We start from the raw sequence: 20991 nt of genomic DNA, 5'->3' as shown, positions 1-20991 counted from the left end.
GGAAAGTGCTGACTCTTAAATAACGTAAAGATTGTTTCTTCTCTTGTCATAGATAAGAATATTTGGAAATAAACATTATTTTTTTTACTATTATATTAATTATTATTATCAAATTATATTATTACAATTATTAACCTCCGTACTTGTACAATTTTGACATTTAAATATGGAATACTTTTAAAATCTTCCAAAAATAGAAACTAGAATAAGATTTTGAACTTTTGAGAAGTATGTGATTTCACAAATGATAGGCATTTTGTAAATATTGCGAAGCTTCTCAGACAAGTTTCTCGAAAAATAGATTAGATAGACGCCTAAAAACAAAAATTAGAAGGTATAATAAAATGAAAATAACAAATCATAGTCGGCTTCTTTTTTCTTATGCAAATATGATTAGTAAAAAGAGAACGAAAGATACACATAATATTTGATATGTTAATTATATTAAAGCGGAAAACAGAAAGCGATATTAAATACGTATAATAAGCAGAATAAAATGTTACAATCAACAAGATGCTTAGCAACGACATCATCATTGACAGACACAGATAATTAAGTCGTATATCTATAACACATACTCCTAGCAAATTATTTGACAATAACAAATTTTACCGTTTTTTTATTTTTTGAATTTAGTAGAATTATACGGCTGTATAACCTTTTTTTGTAAACTAGCCTGCTATGAATTAAGAAAAATAGCATCTGGTATTTTATCTTTCGTCCTCTTTTTACTAATTAAATTTGTATAAGAAGAAAGGAGGCAATAATATGATTTATAGTTTTTATTTTATCATTACTTCCATGCAATTTCTTGTTTTTAGATAGAAGCGTATGTATATAAATTAAATTAACTGTGGCGATATTTGTTATGCGCACTAAAAACAACATAGAATACCGATACAGACAAAATCATATATATATATATATATATCAACTGATGGTGTATCTTTCGTCCTTTTTTTACTCATAAAAAGAAAGAAGGCAATTATATAAGTTTCAATTTTTATTTCATCACTTCTTCTATGTAATTCTTGTTCTAAGGCTTATATGCATAATAGGCAATATCAGCCCCTTGCCATATTAAAAAAAAAGTAGATATTCTGTGGTAATAATTATTTATCATTCAATTTTGTACTTACTATTCTTCTATGAATTCCTCAAATTTATTACTCATATAAGAGTACTACGATGACCATTCATATTATAAGTACTTATCGAAGATATTCCATTTAAGTCTACCCAAAAATTGGTGCCAATAGTGACGCTAATATTTATCTATTCACTGGCTAACAGCTTATGTTCTCATTAGAACCAGTGCCCTACATTTCAACTGTTTTTACGCAAATGGAAGAGAGTTCTGTGCCTAAAGCATTTCTTTTTACAGAAGTGACTTAACATTACTTTTGCTATGGAACATTTCTCGAATATCCGCTGTTATTGGGTTAACTAAGAAGTGCATAAAATGTATACTCTAATAGAAATTGCTATTAGTGTAGGAGTGTTTGGAGCTCTTGTCACAGCAGTCTCGGCATGTGTTTGTGGCTGCAAAAATTCCAATCAGAAGTAAGTCAAACTTCTTATATTATTATTAAATAATAATTGATCCATAGTCTTATCTGCATTATTATGCTTCCCTATTGATGCTGTAAGTACTCAATATTATTTAAAAAATATACGTATATTTATTTAATTATAGGATCAAATTTAAGCAATTTATTAAAATGTTTAACAATAAACCTACCTATTTCTCCATAGTCCTTATAGAATTTCAAATAATTTATTAAGTATTATATAAAAAATTTTGTTATGAATACTTAAGAAATTTTAGTATGTCAACGACTTAGAAAACTATTTAGGATATATTACTGATATACTTGGAACATCCATCTGAGTTTGTCCATGGGTAGCAATAGGATTTTGTTATTTATATTAAAACACATGTTTATGCTCAGTTTAAGTATCAATTGTGTAATAAATTAATTTTAAATAAGTATATTGGATTTAAATCTAAAGTTTAAGTGAAACGTTATATAGGGTACAATCTTTTCCATTTAATATTATCATGCAAAGAGAAATTTGAGAAATGAAATTTAAATCTAATTGGTTTTAAATTGCTCTTAGACATTGCATGATTCACAGTAGTTTGTGTAAAATTGCCAAAAAGATTAAATTAAAAATGAAAAGTTAGTAAATCAATTCCATAGTATTGGTTTGATGTATCTGCATCACACCAATGCTGTGTAATAAATTATTAACCCATTATAAGCCCTCTACAACAAGGAAATAATATGTTTATAAATTTTTTTATTCATCAACACACTGTAAAATGACTATAAGTAACTGCTATAACTGTTCAGTAGTTATTGAACTAAATGAAAACTATAGTTAGTTATGACAGAATGATGCTGTAATATCAAAAAATGTTATTCATGAATGCACTACAGCAACCTAAGAAGTTTAGAATGTGAAATAATGGTACAACAAAGTTATAATTATAATATGTTTATGTAGACACAAGCTTTTATGCCTACATTTTTTTTTTTATTTTAATGGGAATAATGTAACATTCTATGATTTATTTTTATGTCCTAAAATATGGATAAATTATATAAATTAAAATTAATAAAATGTAATGTGACCACTCATCCTAGTGATGAGTATATTAAATGCTACTTATTCTCATAGATTTATTAATTTGGGATGTTTAATTTGTGATTTAATATTAAATTGTCTTTAGTATATTTTCCTAATTGTAAATACAAAATTATAGTAAATTTATTACAATTCTTTTTTTTACAATTTTTATTCAAATTACTAAATTATTATAATAATTGACTTTTTTTTTCATGGATGATAATGGTATAGTAACCTCACCTGCATAACAGTATTTACATAATAGTGTAAATCCTCCCATATTTTACTTAAACAGGGCTTATTGAGAATTTATAAATAACAATTTTATTTAATGTTTTTATTGTCTTAACTAAAGAGCTCTATAAAGGTACAATAAGAGTTTTTATGAATAAGGCAGTCTTAATCCTTCATTACTGCATCAGTCTGCACAATACAGCATTCTTATAATCATTATCATAATGTCATGTCATATCATAAGAAATTTATTTTATTTGTATGATTACATGATTTCTAATATTTACCATACTTCCAATATTAATGAAGCCACCAATAAACAAAAGTGTATCTATGTTGGACAAATTTGTATATGGAAAGAAATATATTTTTTAAATTAGAAATTGCATATGATTGTGATATTCACTATAAAATGTAAAAAAAAAGCATATCAGAGATTTTATTGTATATTGGCTTTTAGTATAAGTGTTTTTGTAATTTAACAGGTAGATAATAAATTCTTATATTTAACAGAAGTGAATTGGTGGGTACGGCCGGTGTGGTCAAAATCCGTTTTGATGAAGAAGTACCGTCTCCAACACCTACCACTCCGGCCTCTATCAAGCGGTTTGTGCTAGATTTAGCATGTCTTAAAAATATATAACCCAAACAATAACATACTGACTGAATGAATAATGGTACTAAAACATATGTTTTATTTAGATTTTTTTACTACTGGTAGTGGCAGTGGAAATGGTAACCATCACCTAAAAACATAAACAAAAATGTTGTTCCCTTTTATGTCAAAAATTGTATGGCTTGTCTTATCCTTAAAAAAGAAATATAACAATACAAACATTGCTACTTAGTTTTGAAAACAAAAAGATGGTGATACCTAGGCAAGTTGCACAATATCACGACCACTAAAGCATGCACCACAAGAAGAAGGAATTTCGTGCATTGACCCTGTTTGAAATAACAAACATTAATAACCTATTTTTATATTCTGTATATTTAAAAAGTGAAGTCTTATCATACACTTGTGGTCACACCTTATCAGACACTTCTAGCTTAGATAATAGCTTAGTAATTTTAATAAATTAATCAATACCAAGAAATAAGGAATGCAATATAGAAAAGGCCGACAGTTACGTGTATTATTATTATTTACGTTCATAGCACTGAGATAAAATATCCTCTTTACTATGAACATAAACTGTAATATTATCCTGCTATATGTATGATCTTACGAAATTTCCTCTTCTTGGCGCTTGTTTTAGAAAATTTTATACCTATATCTACATCACTTTAAAATTTATTGTAGCATTTTGAAATAAACTAACCATTAACTAATGTATCTATGTAATTTTAACTATCTTTCTCATCACAATATTATCTAAATATGACTACTATAAAAAAATTGTCTTAGTGTATATTGATTAGCCTTCTACCTAGAACTAACCAGCTATTACAAATGTATAATAATCCTTAGCATAATTTGACACATCGTTATAACATTTCTACATTATTATACTATCTAATAATAAGTTTCGTAAAAACATGCTGTTAAATGATTTTTTGATGAAACAAAATTTTTTGCCATTTTCCATGTTGAATAAGCCTTCGATAGAATATCCCTTGGTGGTATGTCTTAACATAAATTAATCTTTAACATTTCTTTTTAAATAGATGATAATGGAATGGTAACCCCGCCTGCGCTAACAATATACGCTGGCGGGGCACCAGTGAGGGATGATAGATGAAAATGAAAAAGGCCAAACATTGTGTTAAATGCGCTTGGAATTCAGCACAATGGTTTCCAGGGTGGGCCATGGGGAGGTCGACCTGATTGGGTGGTGTATTGCTAGCAATAGGGCCCTTAGTCTCCATTACTAACAATTCCTTTCCTTCCAACTTTTAATATTTATTAGCCTTAGTATTGCGTGTCAAGATAAGTATAACGCAAAAAAAAACACCAGATTTTTATAAGCTTATGTCTGGTCCTCCTCAGGGCAGCAATTTATGACCCTTCTATTGTTTCAGTCTCTACTTTTCACTGGGCTTTTTCTAAAGTGTTTCTAAAGGACAGTAAATGCTCACATGTCCTGTTTACAAAACCAAATGTTACCAATAAACAATATAGATTATAAGAAAAATTAACTAAGCTTGACACAGAATGAAAATAGTTTATATTAATATTTGTTTTTATTGTATGTTGTTGACCATTTCATTTAATGTAAATATTACCCTGACATACCATCAAATAATCTAATATACCTATATTGACACATTTTCAATAAAAAAATAATAATTAGAATTTTCTAAAAATTATAATCCTTAAAATGGTCTATGTGTATTGGAAACTAGGAAAAATATCGATTATTAACCATATAAAACTACTTTTCAATATATATTATTGTCATTTGTTATTGAAATAATTAATCCCATGTGATGGGTATTATCATATTATGCGTATGTATTTTTTGTTTAGTTTTTAGTACTAATAGATATCACTGCATGTTTAAATGTTGTATAAATTTATTTTATTGTTTAATTTATAATGTATTAGAATTATTACATTTAATTATTGTAACCCTACTACATATACTAACAACTCTCTTTTAATTTAATTAAGTATCTATACTTCCAAATTTGTTAATGTTAGATTTCAAACCTTTTGTATCTATGAAAATTAAGTTACAATATATTTGTAGAATTGTTGAAAGTGATGATAAAACTTTTAATATTAAGTTTATTAAATATGGCAATTCTTTCTTAAAGACAAACTCCCACCACTAAAAGACTAAAGGAATCAAAGTACTATGTACTTGGTATTCTATGCTATAAAGATTTTACTCCTTTTGTATCAATTAATATTAATAAAAGATAATTGATAAATATTATGTATAGATTCATAATGTGTGAATTAATTACGAACTTTATGATTTACGAACTATTATAAGTAAGTACTTTATGATTTTCTCAAACGAGTAAGTTTGAAAGGGAGTTGTGTATCGTATTCCATTTTAGACTTTCCTCTGTTCATAGTTAAATATTAACATTAATTATTATCAAAATCTCCACCTATATTAATTTCAATTAAAATCATTTGTAAAAATTGAGAAATCGGTTACCTCAAATAATTTTTATTAGGTCCTGTATAGCCGCATTGTATTTGCATGGATCTAATTTTTATTCTATATTAGAAATAGAAGATAATGTAGTTAGTACTATTTTTAAATATCAAAACCCAAGCTATCGAACAGAAAGAATTGCACTTACATTAACTCAATAATTTTAGATTAATGTGACTGCAAGAATCATGCAATTAGAGAGACAAAGATTCGGAAATAATTTTGTGTTATCTTTTGTTATTAACAACAATTTTTTTTTTCTTTAATACTTTTAACAAACGAGCATGGATCGTTTATAGCTTATCTAAATAGAATGTTTACTGTCTAACATTCTTCTACTTTAAATGTAAATGTAGGAATCAATAACGTGCTTATTTTCTGTCGCAGAGCATCAACACAAAACAGTCAAAGAAGTTTACCAGAGATTCCACATCCACATCCAGTGGGTCGGCATGATAGCGGGGATACAGCATCTGAAATAATATATGCAACTGTAAATTTGGATGAAGGTAAATCATAATTATTTATAATAAGTTTACATATTGATGGTACATTGTGTAAAAGACATTTACACTTGTTACATCTACGCTTATTAAACATTTAAGAACTAAATTTTTGCTGTGCAAATTTTGTGCAAGGTTCTTAAATATATTTTGTTCTAGCTAAATCTAATTAATGAGTTTTTTATTCACGATCAAATACATTGTTTAATTGATAAATAAATAAGTTTAACAATTTACTAGGTAATCGCATCTTTTTTTTATTATAATATCATCGGTAATCCCTTATATCAAATTCTTTAATCGACAATGTCGATTTGAATAGAAAGTGGCACAATGTTCCACGCCCATATTAATATTAATATATTTTATATAAATATTTTTTTTTTTCTTGTATTCCTTAACAACTTTTGTAGTTATCATTAAAGATAATTTTGTTTATCTACTCTGAGGGAAGTTTTAATTATTCTTTGTGTGATAATGTGTGACTCAAACAAATGGCTCGTGTCACACCCATCTCCACCTTCATTAGGATGCCGATTTTAATAAAGCTTTTCACATAAACGAAGACTTATATTTTATATTGATTCATTAGACTACATCGCCAATGAATATCTCCTTAAATTCCATGACCTGAATGGCTCTAAAATATATAAAAGATGTCCACTGTATCGAGCTTATGACTTACCAAGGTTTTAATTTCTACTGGGTTGCTGCTAGTATTGTCTTTTTGCCTAAACTAAATCTTATTTAAAATATTCGTATATATATTCCTAATTACAATAATTAAAAAGGTAACATCATAAGTAAAAAGCAAGCAACAAAGTCAGTTTACTGAAAAAAAAAACATCATCTATGCGGCACATGATAAAAAAAATTAACGTAAATTTTAAGAAGCGTATTCTAATTACGTATAAGTAGTATACATACATGATATCGCATGGGCGATAAAATCAATAAGACGAGTAATATCGGCAATTAAATCTGAAAGGTGCTTACCGTCGTGAATTATTTTTATTGATTTCGTAACTCTTAGATAATCAAATAACTTAAATAAATAGCTGTCTTTTTTAACAGGAAGCAAAGCTGTTGCGACTACGTCCACGGGCAGGGACCATCCATATGAACATGCATATGCTAAACTTCAAAGTGATGCTCACAATATGTTAGTATCTTGTAATCCTTACTGTTTCTATCTGTATAATTTGTTATTTTAATCTTTGTCTGAACGCCACGTTTTACCGTTTTTGTAGTCAGATGTACATGAACAAACATATATATAGTTATATGTACATTTACAGAAAGAGACACGACTTGATAAAAAGTAGAACAAGGGTTTCTATTCCCAAATCGACTATCCAATATCAATATAATAAATACACTACTATAGATAATAAATACCATTGCAAAGCACTTTTACTTATTTAATATTTTAACTCTTTTATAATAATTTTATCACATTGCCTTCATTTTACAGTACCGTAGAAATAACGCCAGACCAAGGATCTGAGAGTGATATTCAGATCGACGAAAGAGAAGCATTAGCATCGGGCCCAGGTTTGTTAGTAAATTATTATTATTCGTATTAGGATATTTTTTTAATTTAATTATCATGCAAATACATTAAAAAAAGCTATGGATTTTTAGTACCACTTAAACCTCTTGGGCTTGTGTGATACTTTACATTACATTACAAATAGATATTAATACAAATGTTAATTAAATAGCAATAACTACCTACGTAGATATTGCATCTACAACTATCAGATCTTCATTCAGTACTCCTAACAATAATTGTTGCCAATGGAATTAATAATAATAATGAATAATATTCTATTAAAAAACTTTACCACTAGAATTAACCAAAGCAGAAGATTCTTAAAGTGATGATATTATATGAAATGTAACGCAAAAGGTACAACATTCCAAAATACAGCGATAATAACAAAGAAACTGAACCTTTCTAAATACCGTATATTATGTCTCAAATATTTTTACACTATTTTTCCGTCTATATACTTAGTATAGATATTAGTAGTACATATGAATTAGGTAATAATTTAATTATTATACATAATTGAGTTTCATATCTACTTATATATGTATTTCTGTGTGATATTTGCATTTAATTTTGCTAGTTCTTGTACATATGGCTCATCACAATGCCACTATAAATAACTGTGCGTCATAATAAAACAAATACATAATTATAGTGTACCTACTTGTACAGATTAATCACAAAATTACTAAAATGTATTAACTCGAAGCTAAATTATATGTAATTTTAGACAAAAGTAGTCTGCAATATCAATGTTATCATTGACTGACTAATCTAACTTTCGCCTATGGTCTCTATCCTTGTCATTTTCACTCCCTTATAATAACCAGCTTGAAGACCAAGCCTGCTACATCCATCTTTCTTTCCTTTTTAGACGTAAGTGTCACAAGAAAAGAAATTTAGGAAGATTTGCCTTTGGCACTCGGTTACCTCTTTGTTTAGTATCTATTTAATCTAAATCACTGTTTCTCAATCTTGTGGTCGTGAGATCGTGACCTCTAGGAAGGATCGCGTTTAGTATTAGTGGTGGCCGTTATATGTTCAATGAATAAAACCTGTATCTGAAATATTCCTTATTATAAATATTCTTTTATTATTTATTATTATTTTTCTACCCACTATTTATATAGACTAAAATGACGTATCAAGATGAAACATACACCGTATTTTAAATTAGACCATCAGAATCACATTTATGACAACTGCATGAAATTAAGTGCAATAGTTTTTGTGTGGTGCCGGAACAAATTTACAGACAAACAAAAATTCAAAAATTATTCTTTCGGGTTTTATTGCCGTTATTAAGAGCGTCCATATTAATTTTTCATAAATATATCCACTGAGGATTTTATGAGGCAATAATAATTTCTATAATGTGTTTCAATAGGCAATATATACTGATAATAAACTCGCTCCAAGCTACATTGGATACTAATCACTTTTGGCCACAACAGAATATCAGTGTTTTGCTCTTTTTAGGGCAAAGCAAAAAGTTGAGTTGTGGCCATTTTGTATTACTGTGGCACACGCATGAAGAAAAAAAATTGTTACAAATTTTATGCATTCTGATTTTGTTTTATTTTTTTTATTTTTTGTACATGTATCTTTTTTTTATCTTTTTTCACTTTGCATTTGTGTCTTTTGCTGTTTGTGTGCTGTAAGTGATACAAATAAATTATTTATCTGTCTATCTAATATGCTCGACAAAATGTGATTTTGTCGTTAGTATCCAACGTGGCTTAAGTCGAGAACTACGTATTCCACAGTTAACAAATGCCTCTGATTACTACTAGTGATGAGCATATGGATCTAGGTAAATATTATACTACATTAGAGGACTTTATTTTTTATTTTTAATAGGTGATAGTAAAACCCCGGAGGTAACCCCGTTTATGCTGACCGTAGGTATTCGCTGGCGGAGTACCAATTAAGGATTACAATGATGATGATGACAGGGCATATTGCTAGCAATGGGATTATTTCTCCCCATTACTAGTAATTCTTTGCCCCTCGCCCACCCCATATTAGAAGAGGTCGCAACATTTCTTAATAACTTTTGTCCATTTAGTACCAATTCTAAAAAATAATGTTGTATTTTATATGACGATAGATCTAGGAAATATATCGGACACAAAATAAATTATTTTATTTTTTTACAGAGTCAGTAGTTATATCTGCTTCGGTGGCTATAAGTGGACAACTGCCGTCAAGTCAAGAGTTACCATACATTACACCTCCGTCGCCAAGGCCACATACAGATACTACTGTTCATTTTAGTGGGGATTCTACAGACTCTGCTAGTAAGTTGAATTAATATCTAAATATTTGTTTAAACATTTACGATCAAGCGAACCATTATTGCATGCCCAGGTTGTATAAAAACTATTTTATACAACTGTATTAAAAAATTATTATTACCAATTGGTAGTAAAAATTAGATCTAATAAAATTCAAATGTCGAAGAAATAGTAAGAATAAAAGGAAAAACACTCTTAATTTTTATACATAATCTTTTTTTAATGTCCTCCATGACTTAGGAGCATAGTCATAGGTATTGCTTTTCTTAAAACATATTCCTAAATCCTTTTTCTTCTTATTCTTAATCCCCGCTTTCGATTCTTGGTCCGGTCAATTTAAGAAGCAATATTTTCTAAATCGGCGCATACTCCTTTTTTTTTTTTGATGGATGAAAATGGAATGGTACCCCGCCTGCGCTAACGGAATATGCTGGCGGAGCACCAATGAAGGGTGATTGATGAGAATGTTAACAGGCCCGTTAGCCCATCATGATGAATTCCTTAGGAATTAACCATGATAGTTTCCAGGGAGAACCACGTGGAGGTCGACCTGGTTGGGTATATTGCTAACAATGGGATTTTTCGTCTCCATTACTAACAATCCCTTTCCCCCCAATCGGCGCATACTTGGATCTTCAAAATATTTAAGAATATTTAAACTGATGCTTGAGACGTGAGTAATTCAAATAAAAACTGTCAAAGTCCGTTCGATATTGACGGAAGACATCATATAAAATGCAAACGAAATAAAAACTTTCTGAAATCAATTGAAAGTTAATCTCTCAGACAAAACCTTTGTACTAATTACTTATACCTATAAATACTGATAAAACATTATCAAAATTTAAATACACCTATCTCTATACCAAGAGATTGTATTGAATTATGTATGTAAGTATGTAAACATGATTGAAATAGTTATCGAACATGATCAATTTACACGCGATGATTTGTTTTTATTCACGCAAAACTATTATACGCTCGTTTTTGGTTGTCAATTCATCTACTATGAATATTTTTATATAATACAAGCTTCTGTTCGCAACTTTGCACGCGTGAATTTTGTAAATAGAAAATCACTTCTAGATGGCGCATATCAAGAAAATATACCATATTTTAAATTAGACATTCAGAGACACGATATGAAAACCGCATTAAATTTGCTGTAGTAGTGACGTGATAATGAAACAAACATACAGACAGGCAGACAGACAAAAATTCCAAAAATGATTGTTTTGGCTTCTTAAGATCCCTGATATCGATTTTTTTTTTCTTAAAAACCTTTAATGTAGAGACTTCGTTCAATTATTACAGTTCTATTAGTTAGATTAAGCAGTTGCCTAATTTTTTTTTTATTTTATTTTGACACAGATAGTCATTAAAAATTTAATTACATTTATTTCATTTTGTATAAAAATAAATAACTAGTCCCAACACAATAGCAAAAGCAAGTAAATGCACTTTTTAATATTAATACTTTTGTTATTATTATTTACTTTATCTTAAAAGGAACGAACAAATAGAAACGAAAAAGATCTTAATATTATTATATATTTTGTAGTAGGTCTTATAGGAGTCTCAAACTTACATAGTCATTTTCGATTCATTAATCGTTTGACAGTAATCGCTTTTATATTGGTTTATTTATTTATATCCTCACTAATCTTAGATTATGTTAAGCCTTAGATTAATATAATCTAGGTTACTGATAAAATATGAATATCTTTCGTTTTGGCGCCTTAACGTCTCGTACATAAAATTTTTTTTATGCAACTTAGAATGGCAGACGAGCTGACGGCCCATCAGATGGAAAGTGATAACCATCGCCTATAGACATGAGCAGTACCATGAACATAACAGAGTATACTGTTCGCCCATGATACCCCCCATGCGTTGCCATTCCTGAGGACTCAGGTGTTATTCCTCTGTACCCTGTAAATTTACTGCTATATCCCACCCTTCAAACCGAAATACAGACATGCAAACAGAACAGCTTCACGGTAGAAACACGAATGGGATAGAGGTGTCCAAGCAAACGACTTTGTACAAGTCTTCCTCTGATAAATACTCATAAGTACAGTACAAGGAGAATATTTAACTAGATATATCCGTCGATCCGGATCAATTCATATGTTTGAACTCCCGATCACGTCAGCTAAGTCACGGGGACGTCAACTATTTGTATAAAAGGAAAAATCGATCACACAGGAAGTAATTGTGATTAAAACCCTGCGAACGTAGTTTGAGTTTAATCGCTAATTAAATATTTTATCAGTGTACGAATTATTTTTGTACTAGTCTTACGATAAATATCTAACTACATACCTGTAAGTATTAATGTACTACAACATTTACAAGGCTACTGCTGTTATCGCCTATTATCAACCATCTTAAGGATCCGTAACTGAAATTTTAGTATTAAGTTAATAAAGGCAAAGGGAACATGCTTCATACGATAAGCTCTTTTATGTATCAGATATTTTATGGATCTAATAGAAAAAACAACTCAAAAACTATATCTGACGTTGAACTGAAATCGGCGATGAAATGAAAATTTAAAAAGTAAATTATTTAAGGGGTCAACGAGAGCCCCTAGTTTTATATAATGTACTTTGTAAATAAATGTAATGAATCACACAATATTTAATGTTCAAATTTAAATGGCGAGTTGCTAACTATGTCGGTACATTGCTACTATAACAAGTGACGTCATGTCTATTATTAAATAACGTCACGTCTGTAACTGTGGATTAAAATTATTACTGATCACAAGATAAGACAGACACTTCTATTTAAGTAAAAAGTGTTCGATTTAGTAATATTAAATACTTAGCAGTTTATTTTATTATGGTTTAAAAATTAAAGACGTTCAAGTAAACGTATCTACATTACGTAATTCTTGGCACAGTTAAATTTTGTCCGATTGAAATTTCTAATGACGTCAGTTATGTCCTTTTTATTGATTGTCATTATATTTTTTTTATCTGATTTACATTTCCCCTCTTAAGGAGGAGAGGAGATAGCAAACGAACCCCTTACAGAAGCACAAACGATCGGGGTTTAAAGCGCCAGGGAAAGAAACGGGCATAGTATGCGGACAGTATCTAAGAGCACCGATTTCTGCATCTTTCTTTTTCGGGCCTGATCAGTCTCGGACTCCCAGCCGTCTGAAGCGTTATACCAGACTGGTTGGGTATTATTTATTATTATTATTTTATTTCATTACATTGAAAGCCATGTTTTATCGTAAACAGATGTTTTTAGATATTCATAGTCCTTTTATCTTATATTATTGTATTATACATTTGTAGACAAATAAGCTTTTTTTTGTATAAAATAAATCTTTTAAGTTTGCAAGTAACAAATCTCAAACTATTTTTTTTTTCAGAGGGATACACGAGCATATCAGTCCGCGAGCCTCTTAGCAACATACGCGCACAAAGTACAAAACCACCGCAGCCTCATTACGCCACAGTATCTGATGACTCGGGTAAGTTAATTTCTAGTAATGAATAATATCAAAACTAACAAATTTTGTACAAAAGTCGATTGCTTACGGGTACCTCTGTCCCATTCGTGTTTCAACCGTGAAGCAGTTGTGTTTGCATGGTTGTGTTTCGGTTTGAAAGGTGGGATATGGCGTGAATTTACTGGGTACAGAGGAATAACATCTGAGTCCTCAGGAATGGCAATGTCCATGCAAATGGTTATGTCCATGGTACTGCTCATGTCTATACTGTACTGCATCTAATGTTTTGGAGAATGTTTATGATGTATTTATAACGATTACTGTTGGAACATTAAAACAACTAAAGAAAATACAAACTTTGTAGTATACCTACCTACTACGCTTAAAATCATACAAATTATGTTTAAATTACCTAAGTAATAAATAAAAACTTTTTTGTTCGTTTTGAACTAATATACATTTTAAATCTGTTCACTATCGAAAGAGATATTGGCGACATTTTTAGATTTATTTAAAAAGCGCGTTTTTCGCTAAACTTACGGATTCTAACGTAATTCCTGTTGGTGCAGACGAGACGTACGCGGCAATCGAGGAGGCGAGCGTCGGCGAGGGCTCCGACACATACGCCCAGATCGCGCCCGAGCCGCGTCGCCGCGACGCATCCGCCGCGCCCGCTCTCTCCCCTATTCCCGCTACCGCACACGCCCCCGCTCCCTCTTCTGACTTACTAAACGCCGATGCTGCACATTCCGCAAGGTATGTTCTTTACGTCCTAAGCACACAATTTTAAATCGTATTTGTTAAATCATTTTTTTGCGATCGATAACATTTAATTATCACTATCTTATTATGTATATATGTAATGAGAACATAATTTTATCGTTTATTTAATTAAAAGTATTGTATTCGACAATGTGTTTTACAAAAATCTTTGGCAGAAGGAGCGCTCCGCCTGAAATTGGAGCAACTTCGTCCAACGCTACACATTCCAGACAAGGTAAATATACCTTCAAATTCGAATAGTTTTTATTTATATCAGTAGCTTGGCAACAACATAATATTTGACTAAAGACAATATTTTAATTTTTTTTTCTCGTCAAAAAGCTACTTGTTATTGTGATTTGTTACACATGGTAATACAGAATACAGAATGTATAATGATATAGAATATAATATAATATAATGATACAGAAATACAGAATGTATAATAGAACTTAATACTAATTATAATCACAGCGCCTATATAAATATAAAATTATCTTGTACTTAATTTGAAAAGAGTTTGTTAAGTTTAATGAGGGTTCTTCTCAGCAGAAAACAACTTTCCGAACCCAGTGGTAGAATCATAAAAAATTACAATTTAAAAGCGCTTGTAAACAAGTCCATTTGAATAAAGATTATTTCTATTCTATTTTTTTTACACAACTTAGAATGGCAAACAAGCTGACGGCCCACCTGATGGAACCATCGCCTAGAGACATAAGCAGTACCATGGACATAACAGAGTATACTGTTTCGCCCATGATACCCCCATGCGTTGCCATTCCCGAGGATTTAGATGTTATTCCTCTGTACCCTGTAAATTCAGAGAGTAGAGTCGCGAGTAAGGAGTAAGCATTATAAGTAAATATTCCTATTCATAAGGATATATTTTAAATAACTAATAGTAATGATATTTATCTAGATTTTATGTAAACATTTATAATTGCTCTATATTTTACTATGCTTCCCCCCCCCCCCCCCTATATTAATCGATAATTAATACTTAATGATAAAGTTATTATGATTGTGTTAATTATTTTAAAGAATCGTGTCTTCATTTATATCGTTATTTCATTAAACTATACTTTACTATAAAACTTTATTATTTGTTATTAAACTATTATATAACTATACTTTGACTTTTTCTATAGTTGTCTATTTTAGGACTACTCTAGAGTTAAAGTATGCCTACTCTATTTAATAATTGATAATGAAATTGTAATCCTGCTAACATTATCGGTATATGTTTGCGGTGTACTAATGAGTGTATGTACATACAATACAATACAGTTATAGATACTACCATAGGTGAAGATAAAAGCAGATCATATTTTGACGAGAAATCAATAATTAATCGCATTGCTTCTAGAATACACCGCACAGGATTTGATCTGATAGAATATATTGCTAGTAATGGACACTTATATCACCATTATTAACAACCCCCCCACCCCCTCCTTTTTTCCAATGATTTTCAGTACATGTATGGTACAGAGCTGATAGGGATGACAAATAAATATTTATCTCTACAGCATCGTCCTCGTCGTGTACGAATTCGACGGGGGCAACGGCGGCGGCAAGTGTGGCTAGCGCCGCCGTCGGGGCGGGCTCGCCGAAGCCGGAGAAACGGCAGGCGAACTCACCACTACCACCGCCGCCACCGCCGCAAACCTCCAGACACCACCACGCACACCAGCGCATATCTAGCACGGGTAACGTTTCTCATCATACATATTGTTTTTTTTTTTTATTCAGAACATTCGAGACCTCAGGAAAATATTATTATATGATAAATACCATACCATCATATCCAAAGTCCGGACCCAAAATAATAAATGTATTAGGACATCTAAATCTGGCGAAGCATTTTAGATCACCCAGATCCAAGCTAAATTATTAGTAGCCGTGCTACAAAAGTACTTTTATCTACTGCTTTTTTTTTTTTATTTATTATTTTTTTTACTAAATTCCTTAAATACTAATAACAATTAAAAGTAATCTCCCAACGCACCACACCGAGGCAGCGTACCCAAGATACTGGCAGCATTACCTCTATCTACTGCTACAATTTTGAATAAATGTTCAAAACCCAGTTTCCAAAGTTCACTAAATAGTAATGACTCTACTGGCATTTGATTATTGTATTATAATGTAATATATAATAATGCACATTAAAATCTTTTCCAGGGGATCTTCACAGTCACGACAAGTTACGTCGTAGTCTCAACGAAAAACATCAACGAAACAACAGCTGTGTCAGCTCATCAGACTTTTACGGCTGCAACTATCCTGTGGAGAAGCACAGGTTCAGTTCCAGTGATCTCATAAGACCACTAGTCGCTAAAGAGCTCAATTTCGATTTAGACCAACGAGAAAACCCCGCCGACAATTTATATAATTCCATCGATGGACCTGGATACAGCGATTATTCATCGGCCGACGCCAATACGAGCATGAATTCTGAACAACGAACGACGGAAAGCCCTTCGCGGAACGTCGAAGAGATGTATGCTAAAGTAATGAAGAAGGCGAAAGGCAGAACAGATGAAACAGTAAGAAGATCCAAAGATATTTCAAACGACGAAAGTAATAATCATACATCGAAATACCGCGGTGACGATCCAGGTTACGAAACTATCGACCGCAAAAAGTCTATAAACCACGGTTATGAGACAATTGCTCACAAAGAACGTAAGAATTCGCAAAATCAAGACCCCGGTTACGAAACAGTTAAAGATATCAAAAAAATTGGTCCAAACACCAATTTCACCAACAATAACTTGTTAAAATTGAACCATGCCACTATGGATAGTGGGCCTAATAGCATTATCAGCAGTGATCATGGATACGAACATATTTCAAAGACTGACAATAATGCTTCAGATTCAGACCCTAATTATGAAGTGCTACGAAATCAACCACCTACACCGCCATATGCTACCATACCGCCTAACTACAAAGTACAACCAACTTATTCCACTGTTAACAAGAGACCAGCAAAATATAACAATTGGCCAACTAATAACAATGAGGAACCCGCTTTGGAACCAAACTATGAGTCGATGCCACATGATCCGTTGTACACCACAGGCAGCGAGTCTGATCCAAATTACGAGTCGGTACGTCCCAAAGATTCAAACTATGAAAGCGTAATAAACCCTCAAGATCCAAATTATGAATCATTGCGATGTAAAGATCCTAAATATGAATCTGTGAGGTCTAAAGATCCGAAATATGACTCAGTTAGGTCAAAAAAGGATCCTAATTATGAGAGTGTTAAATATTTTGAATTGTCAAAGAGGGAGCCACCTTATGAGAAGGTGAATAATGAAGCTACGTCGAGTGCCACAGTCGAGAGATCAGACTCGGCAGCAGGTTATGAGAAAATTAATGTCCCAAATAATAGGGATCCCAAAAGCAGTATTAACAATGGTCCCGATGGTATTGTTAGTGATTACTTTCAAGTCTAAAGGTGCGCATATAGTAAGAAAACCTAAACCAATAGAAAAATTCCAATCAGAGGTATTACTATAGACTAAATATGTATTTTTTAAGATATTCTGAAATTAAGTGCTTATTTTAATATTTTTTTTTTGTAATGTGTATAATACCTCTACAACAGGATATTAACAATAATATCTTCCTTAGGTATCTGTGATATGTATTAGGACGAGTATGCTTTGAATGTTATTTTTTGTTGTTATTTAGTAAGTTTTTGTTTAGAATTACACAATATTATTTATATTGTAAAGATGGAGCAATTAGAATATTTGTCAGGTCAGACACAAACACAAATCTATAAAACCCAAAGAAATCGACTACAAAAAATTCTCCTTGAGTCACTTATTTATTGAAATATATCATTATTTCACTTTGTCATAGGTAATAATTGTACCAACTTGTTCGATTGAATAGTAAAATTATAGTATGGGATGGAAGTATATAGAACTATAGTACAGGTTGAGAAAACATTGACAGCATAAGTGATTTTAATAGAGGGTCCAGGATGCCAGTGAAGCATCGTCAAAACACGTCTGAAAGTACATATACGTTCCTTTTTAAAGGACCAGACCCACTTGAAATCTTAAATATACTAATGAGCCTTACAGACGTCAAATGTACTTGGATATGGATAATATAACTAAGAATTAAAAAAATTTAAACCAATTTTAAACTTACATGATAGCAGTCATTGTGTTGTTACAGTGAGAAATGAGCTAGGCCTAACTATATTTCTATATGCTATAACTGTATAAACAGCAAATCCACTACAGTACTATACTAGTGTAATGTATTATTTACAGTAATTAATTATAGTCACTTTTAGGTTTGTAATCTCCTTTAAATGTAATTAGTGTGTTCATAACTGTTTAAAATAGTGTACCTATACTATATACTAATATTTATATGTATTTAATTACATATTAACTTATGTACAAAAAACATTGTACATAATTTTTACAACTAAGTAATTTATTATTTGAGGTATGAGTTATTAAAAAGTTGAATGATTGTTGATTTATCGACTTTTGCATATTGCAGTTGCAAAATGGATTGAATGACTTAATATATAAGACTGTCTCATATCTTTGATTAAATCGCATTACATTATTAGAAAGAAACATTGTGCAAAAGGAAACATCAATATTCCCTTAAATTAGACATTTCTACATTTAGGCAACATGCTACCTCAATTGTAAAAATATTCTTATAGATGCGATTTATTTAAAGAAACTTTTTTTATTCTTATATTTGGCATAAGTGACTTCATAATTATTGCTTTTTTATATTGTTGTGTTTATTTTGTTGTGACTATTTTATGTAAGTTGAAACGTAAGTAACGAATATTTGGTGTCATAACTTTAAATGAATTCATGTGAGATGGTTGTTATAGTAGTACCTGAGTATATTGCACTTAGGGATTATCTGACCAGTGCCAGTTTGTAATTCTGATTGTAGGTGAATTTTCCAAAATGTATTATACAAATGAAATGTTTTTTACTTGGGCTTTGATATTATTATAATTCATGTAACTAATTTAATTATATTAGCTCTTTTACAACTTTTACAAATATGGTACTATTGTTTATATTATACATTTTATAACAAAGGGCTTGTGGCTTCATTCACAAATGATATTTATTGGTGCAGAACGCCAAATAGATTAAATCTATTTTTTGATCTCGAAATCAAATGCACATCGACTTGTTTAAAAATTGACACAAAAGTGTCATGTTATCTAAGTACTGTAGATTATCAGTTATGTAGAATAATTGGAAGGAACGCCTTTAGAATTTATTGAAAGATAATAATGTCGGCATGTGACTAAATTGTTGTTGTCACAAGAGAGGTCTCAAAAGGTGATATTAAAGAACACCACAGTTTTATCACTTGACTGTGTAAATATAACATTATTCACTATACCTACTATGAATTGTATCTAAATTTTAATGTATGCGATATATTCTTCTCTACACGGTAAAATCCATTCCATTTAGACACAATGGCTAAACTATTTAAAGGAATAAACTATGCCATAAAATTTATGTACAGTTTTATTTAACCTACGAGTTTCGCAATTTCTTTAAAAACCTGTAATAATAGACAATCCAGTAGCCAACTTTTACGAATCCTACTGATGTGGTTGCTAGAGTTCCTTTAACGAGTCTCCGGGGATTATCATAACTGCCCTTGATGCTACAATAGCTTCGCAAAATCGCCATCTCAGAAATTGAAGAATGCGAAACACGAGTTATCATGCATGACATCAGAATAAATTATTTTTAATTCCTTTGTAAAAAAATTATGCTTTTACAATAGTGGCCCTACCCATATACCCTAACTCCTACAACCGCTCTTAAGGGTATCCACTGATCGATAATCCTTTACATTTTTTTTTTAAATATGATATTGTCTGCTTGGGTATAAAAGGCGACACGCGGAATCACACCCTATTTTTACAAGCATTAAGTGAGCGGAATAACTTTCGAAACAAAGAATCTACTGCGAGTATTTCTATCAGATTAGGCGATTTTTCGCCTTTTAGGCTATCTCAAAGAGTGTAAAGCAACCGAAAACTGCAATTGGTAACCAGTCATTATTTAGTCTAATAAAAAATGGCGATTTTAGGCGATATAAAAATTTATCGAGTCAAATGATAATTTTGGCAATTTTTATTTCACCTTATAAGATAACCTATTATATTCTGGGAAGGGAGTTATTGTTAGCAATGCGGGTTATCAGTCCCATTGCTAACAATGTATCCTAACAGGACCTTTCTGTCGACCCTGTGGTCCCCTCTGGAAACCATCGTGCCGAATTTCAAGTGTACTTATCATGATGGGCTAACTAACTTAACTTTTCATTCTCACGTATTATCCCTCACTGGTGCCCCGCCAGCGTATACCCTTGGTGCAGGTGGAGT

At 31.0% G+C, this 20991-nt stretch overlaps 2 protein-coding genes across 3 annotated transcripts in view; one reads left to right on the top strand and one right to left on the bottom strand.

Annotated features, from left to right (window-relative positions):
• The first annotated feature begins 1105 nt into the window (after nucleotides 1–1105).
• Nucleotides 1106–20113, top strand: LOC113518928 (uncharacterized). 2 transcript variants are annotated; one of them, XM_026903963.3, is made up of 11 exons: nucleotides 1106–1563; nucleotides 3382–3474; nucleotides 6369–6490; nucleotides 7559–7646; nucleotides 7959–8038; nucleotides 10199–10339; nucleotides 13725–13826; nucleotides 14375–14561; nucleotides 14744–14802; nucleotides 16100–16279; nucleotides 16755–20113. In XM_026903963.3, the coding sequence occupies exons 1-11, from the start codon at nucleotides 1463–1465 to the stop codon at nucleotides 18035–18037; spliced, it is 2436 nt and encodes an 811-aa protein (XP_026759764.2). In that variant the 5' UTR covers nucleotides 1106–1462; the 3' UTR covers nucleotides 18038–20113. The 2 variants fall into 2 exon arrangements, with proteins under 2 accessions (XP_026759764.2, XP_026759765.2); XM_026903964.3 differs by lacking the exon at nucleotides 3382–3474.
• The window catches only part of LOC113519028 (uncharacterized), a 404087-nt gene continuing 393412 nt past the window's right edge, over nucleotides 10317–20991 (bottom strand). Inside the window, exon 10 of the transcript XR_008252593.1 lies at nucleotides 10317–10327. The gene's annotated coding sequence lies outside the window, so the exon portion shown is untranslated. The remainder of the gene's footprint in view (nucleotides 10328–20991) is intronic.

This window comes from Galleria mellonella, unplaced genomic scaffold (genome assembly GCF_026898425.1).
Source record: "Galleria mellonella isolate WM207_F2 unplaced genomic scaffold, CSIRO_AGI_GalMel_v1 utg165, whole genome shotgun sequence".
NCBI lineage: Eukaryota > Metazoa > Arthropoda > Insecta > Lepidoptera > Pyralidae > Galleria > Galleria mellonella.
This window is presented reverse-complemented; position numbering and strand designations above follow the sequence as displayed.

What these genes read in the sequence shown, in the direction of transcription:
- LOC113518928 (XM_026903963.3), top strand. Translation starts at nt 1,463, where the DNA reads ATGTATACTCTAATAGAAATTGCTATTAGTGTAGGAGTGTTTGGAGCT. An exon ending in CAAAGTGATGCTCACAATAT is followed by an intron (nt 7,647 to 7,958) that starts GTTAGTATCTTG and finishes TTCATTTTACAG; the next exon opens with TACCGTAGAAATAACGCCAG. An exon ending in CACAGTATCTGATGACTCGG is followed by an intron (nt 13,827 to 14,374) that starts GTAAGTTAATTT and finishes CTGTTGGTGCAG; the next exon opens with ACGAGACGTACGCGGCAATC.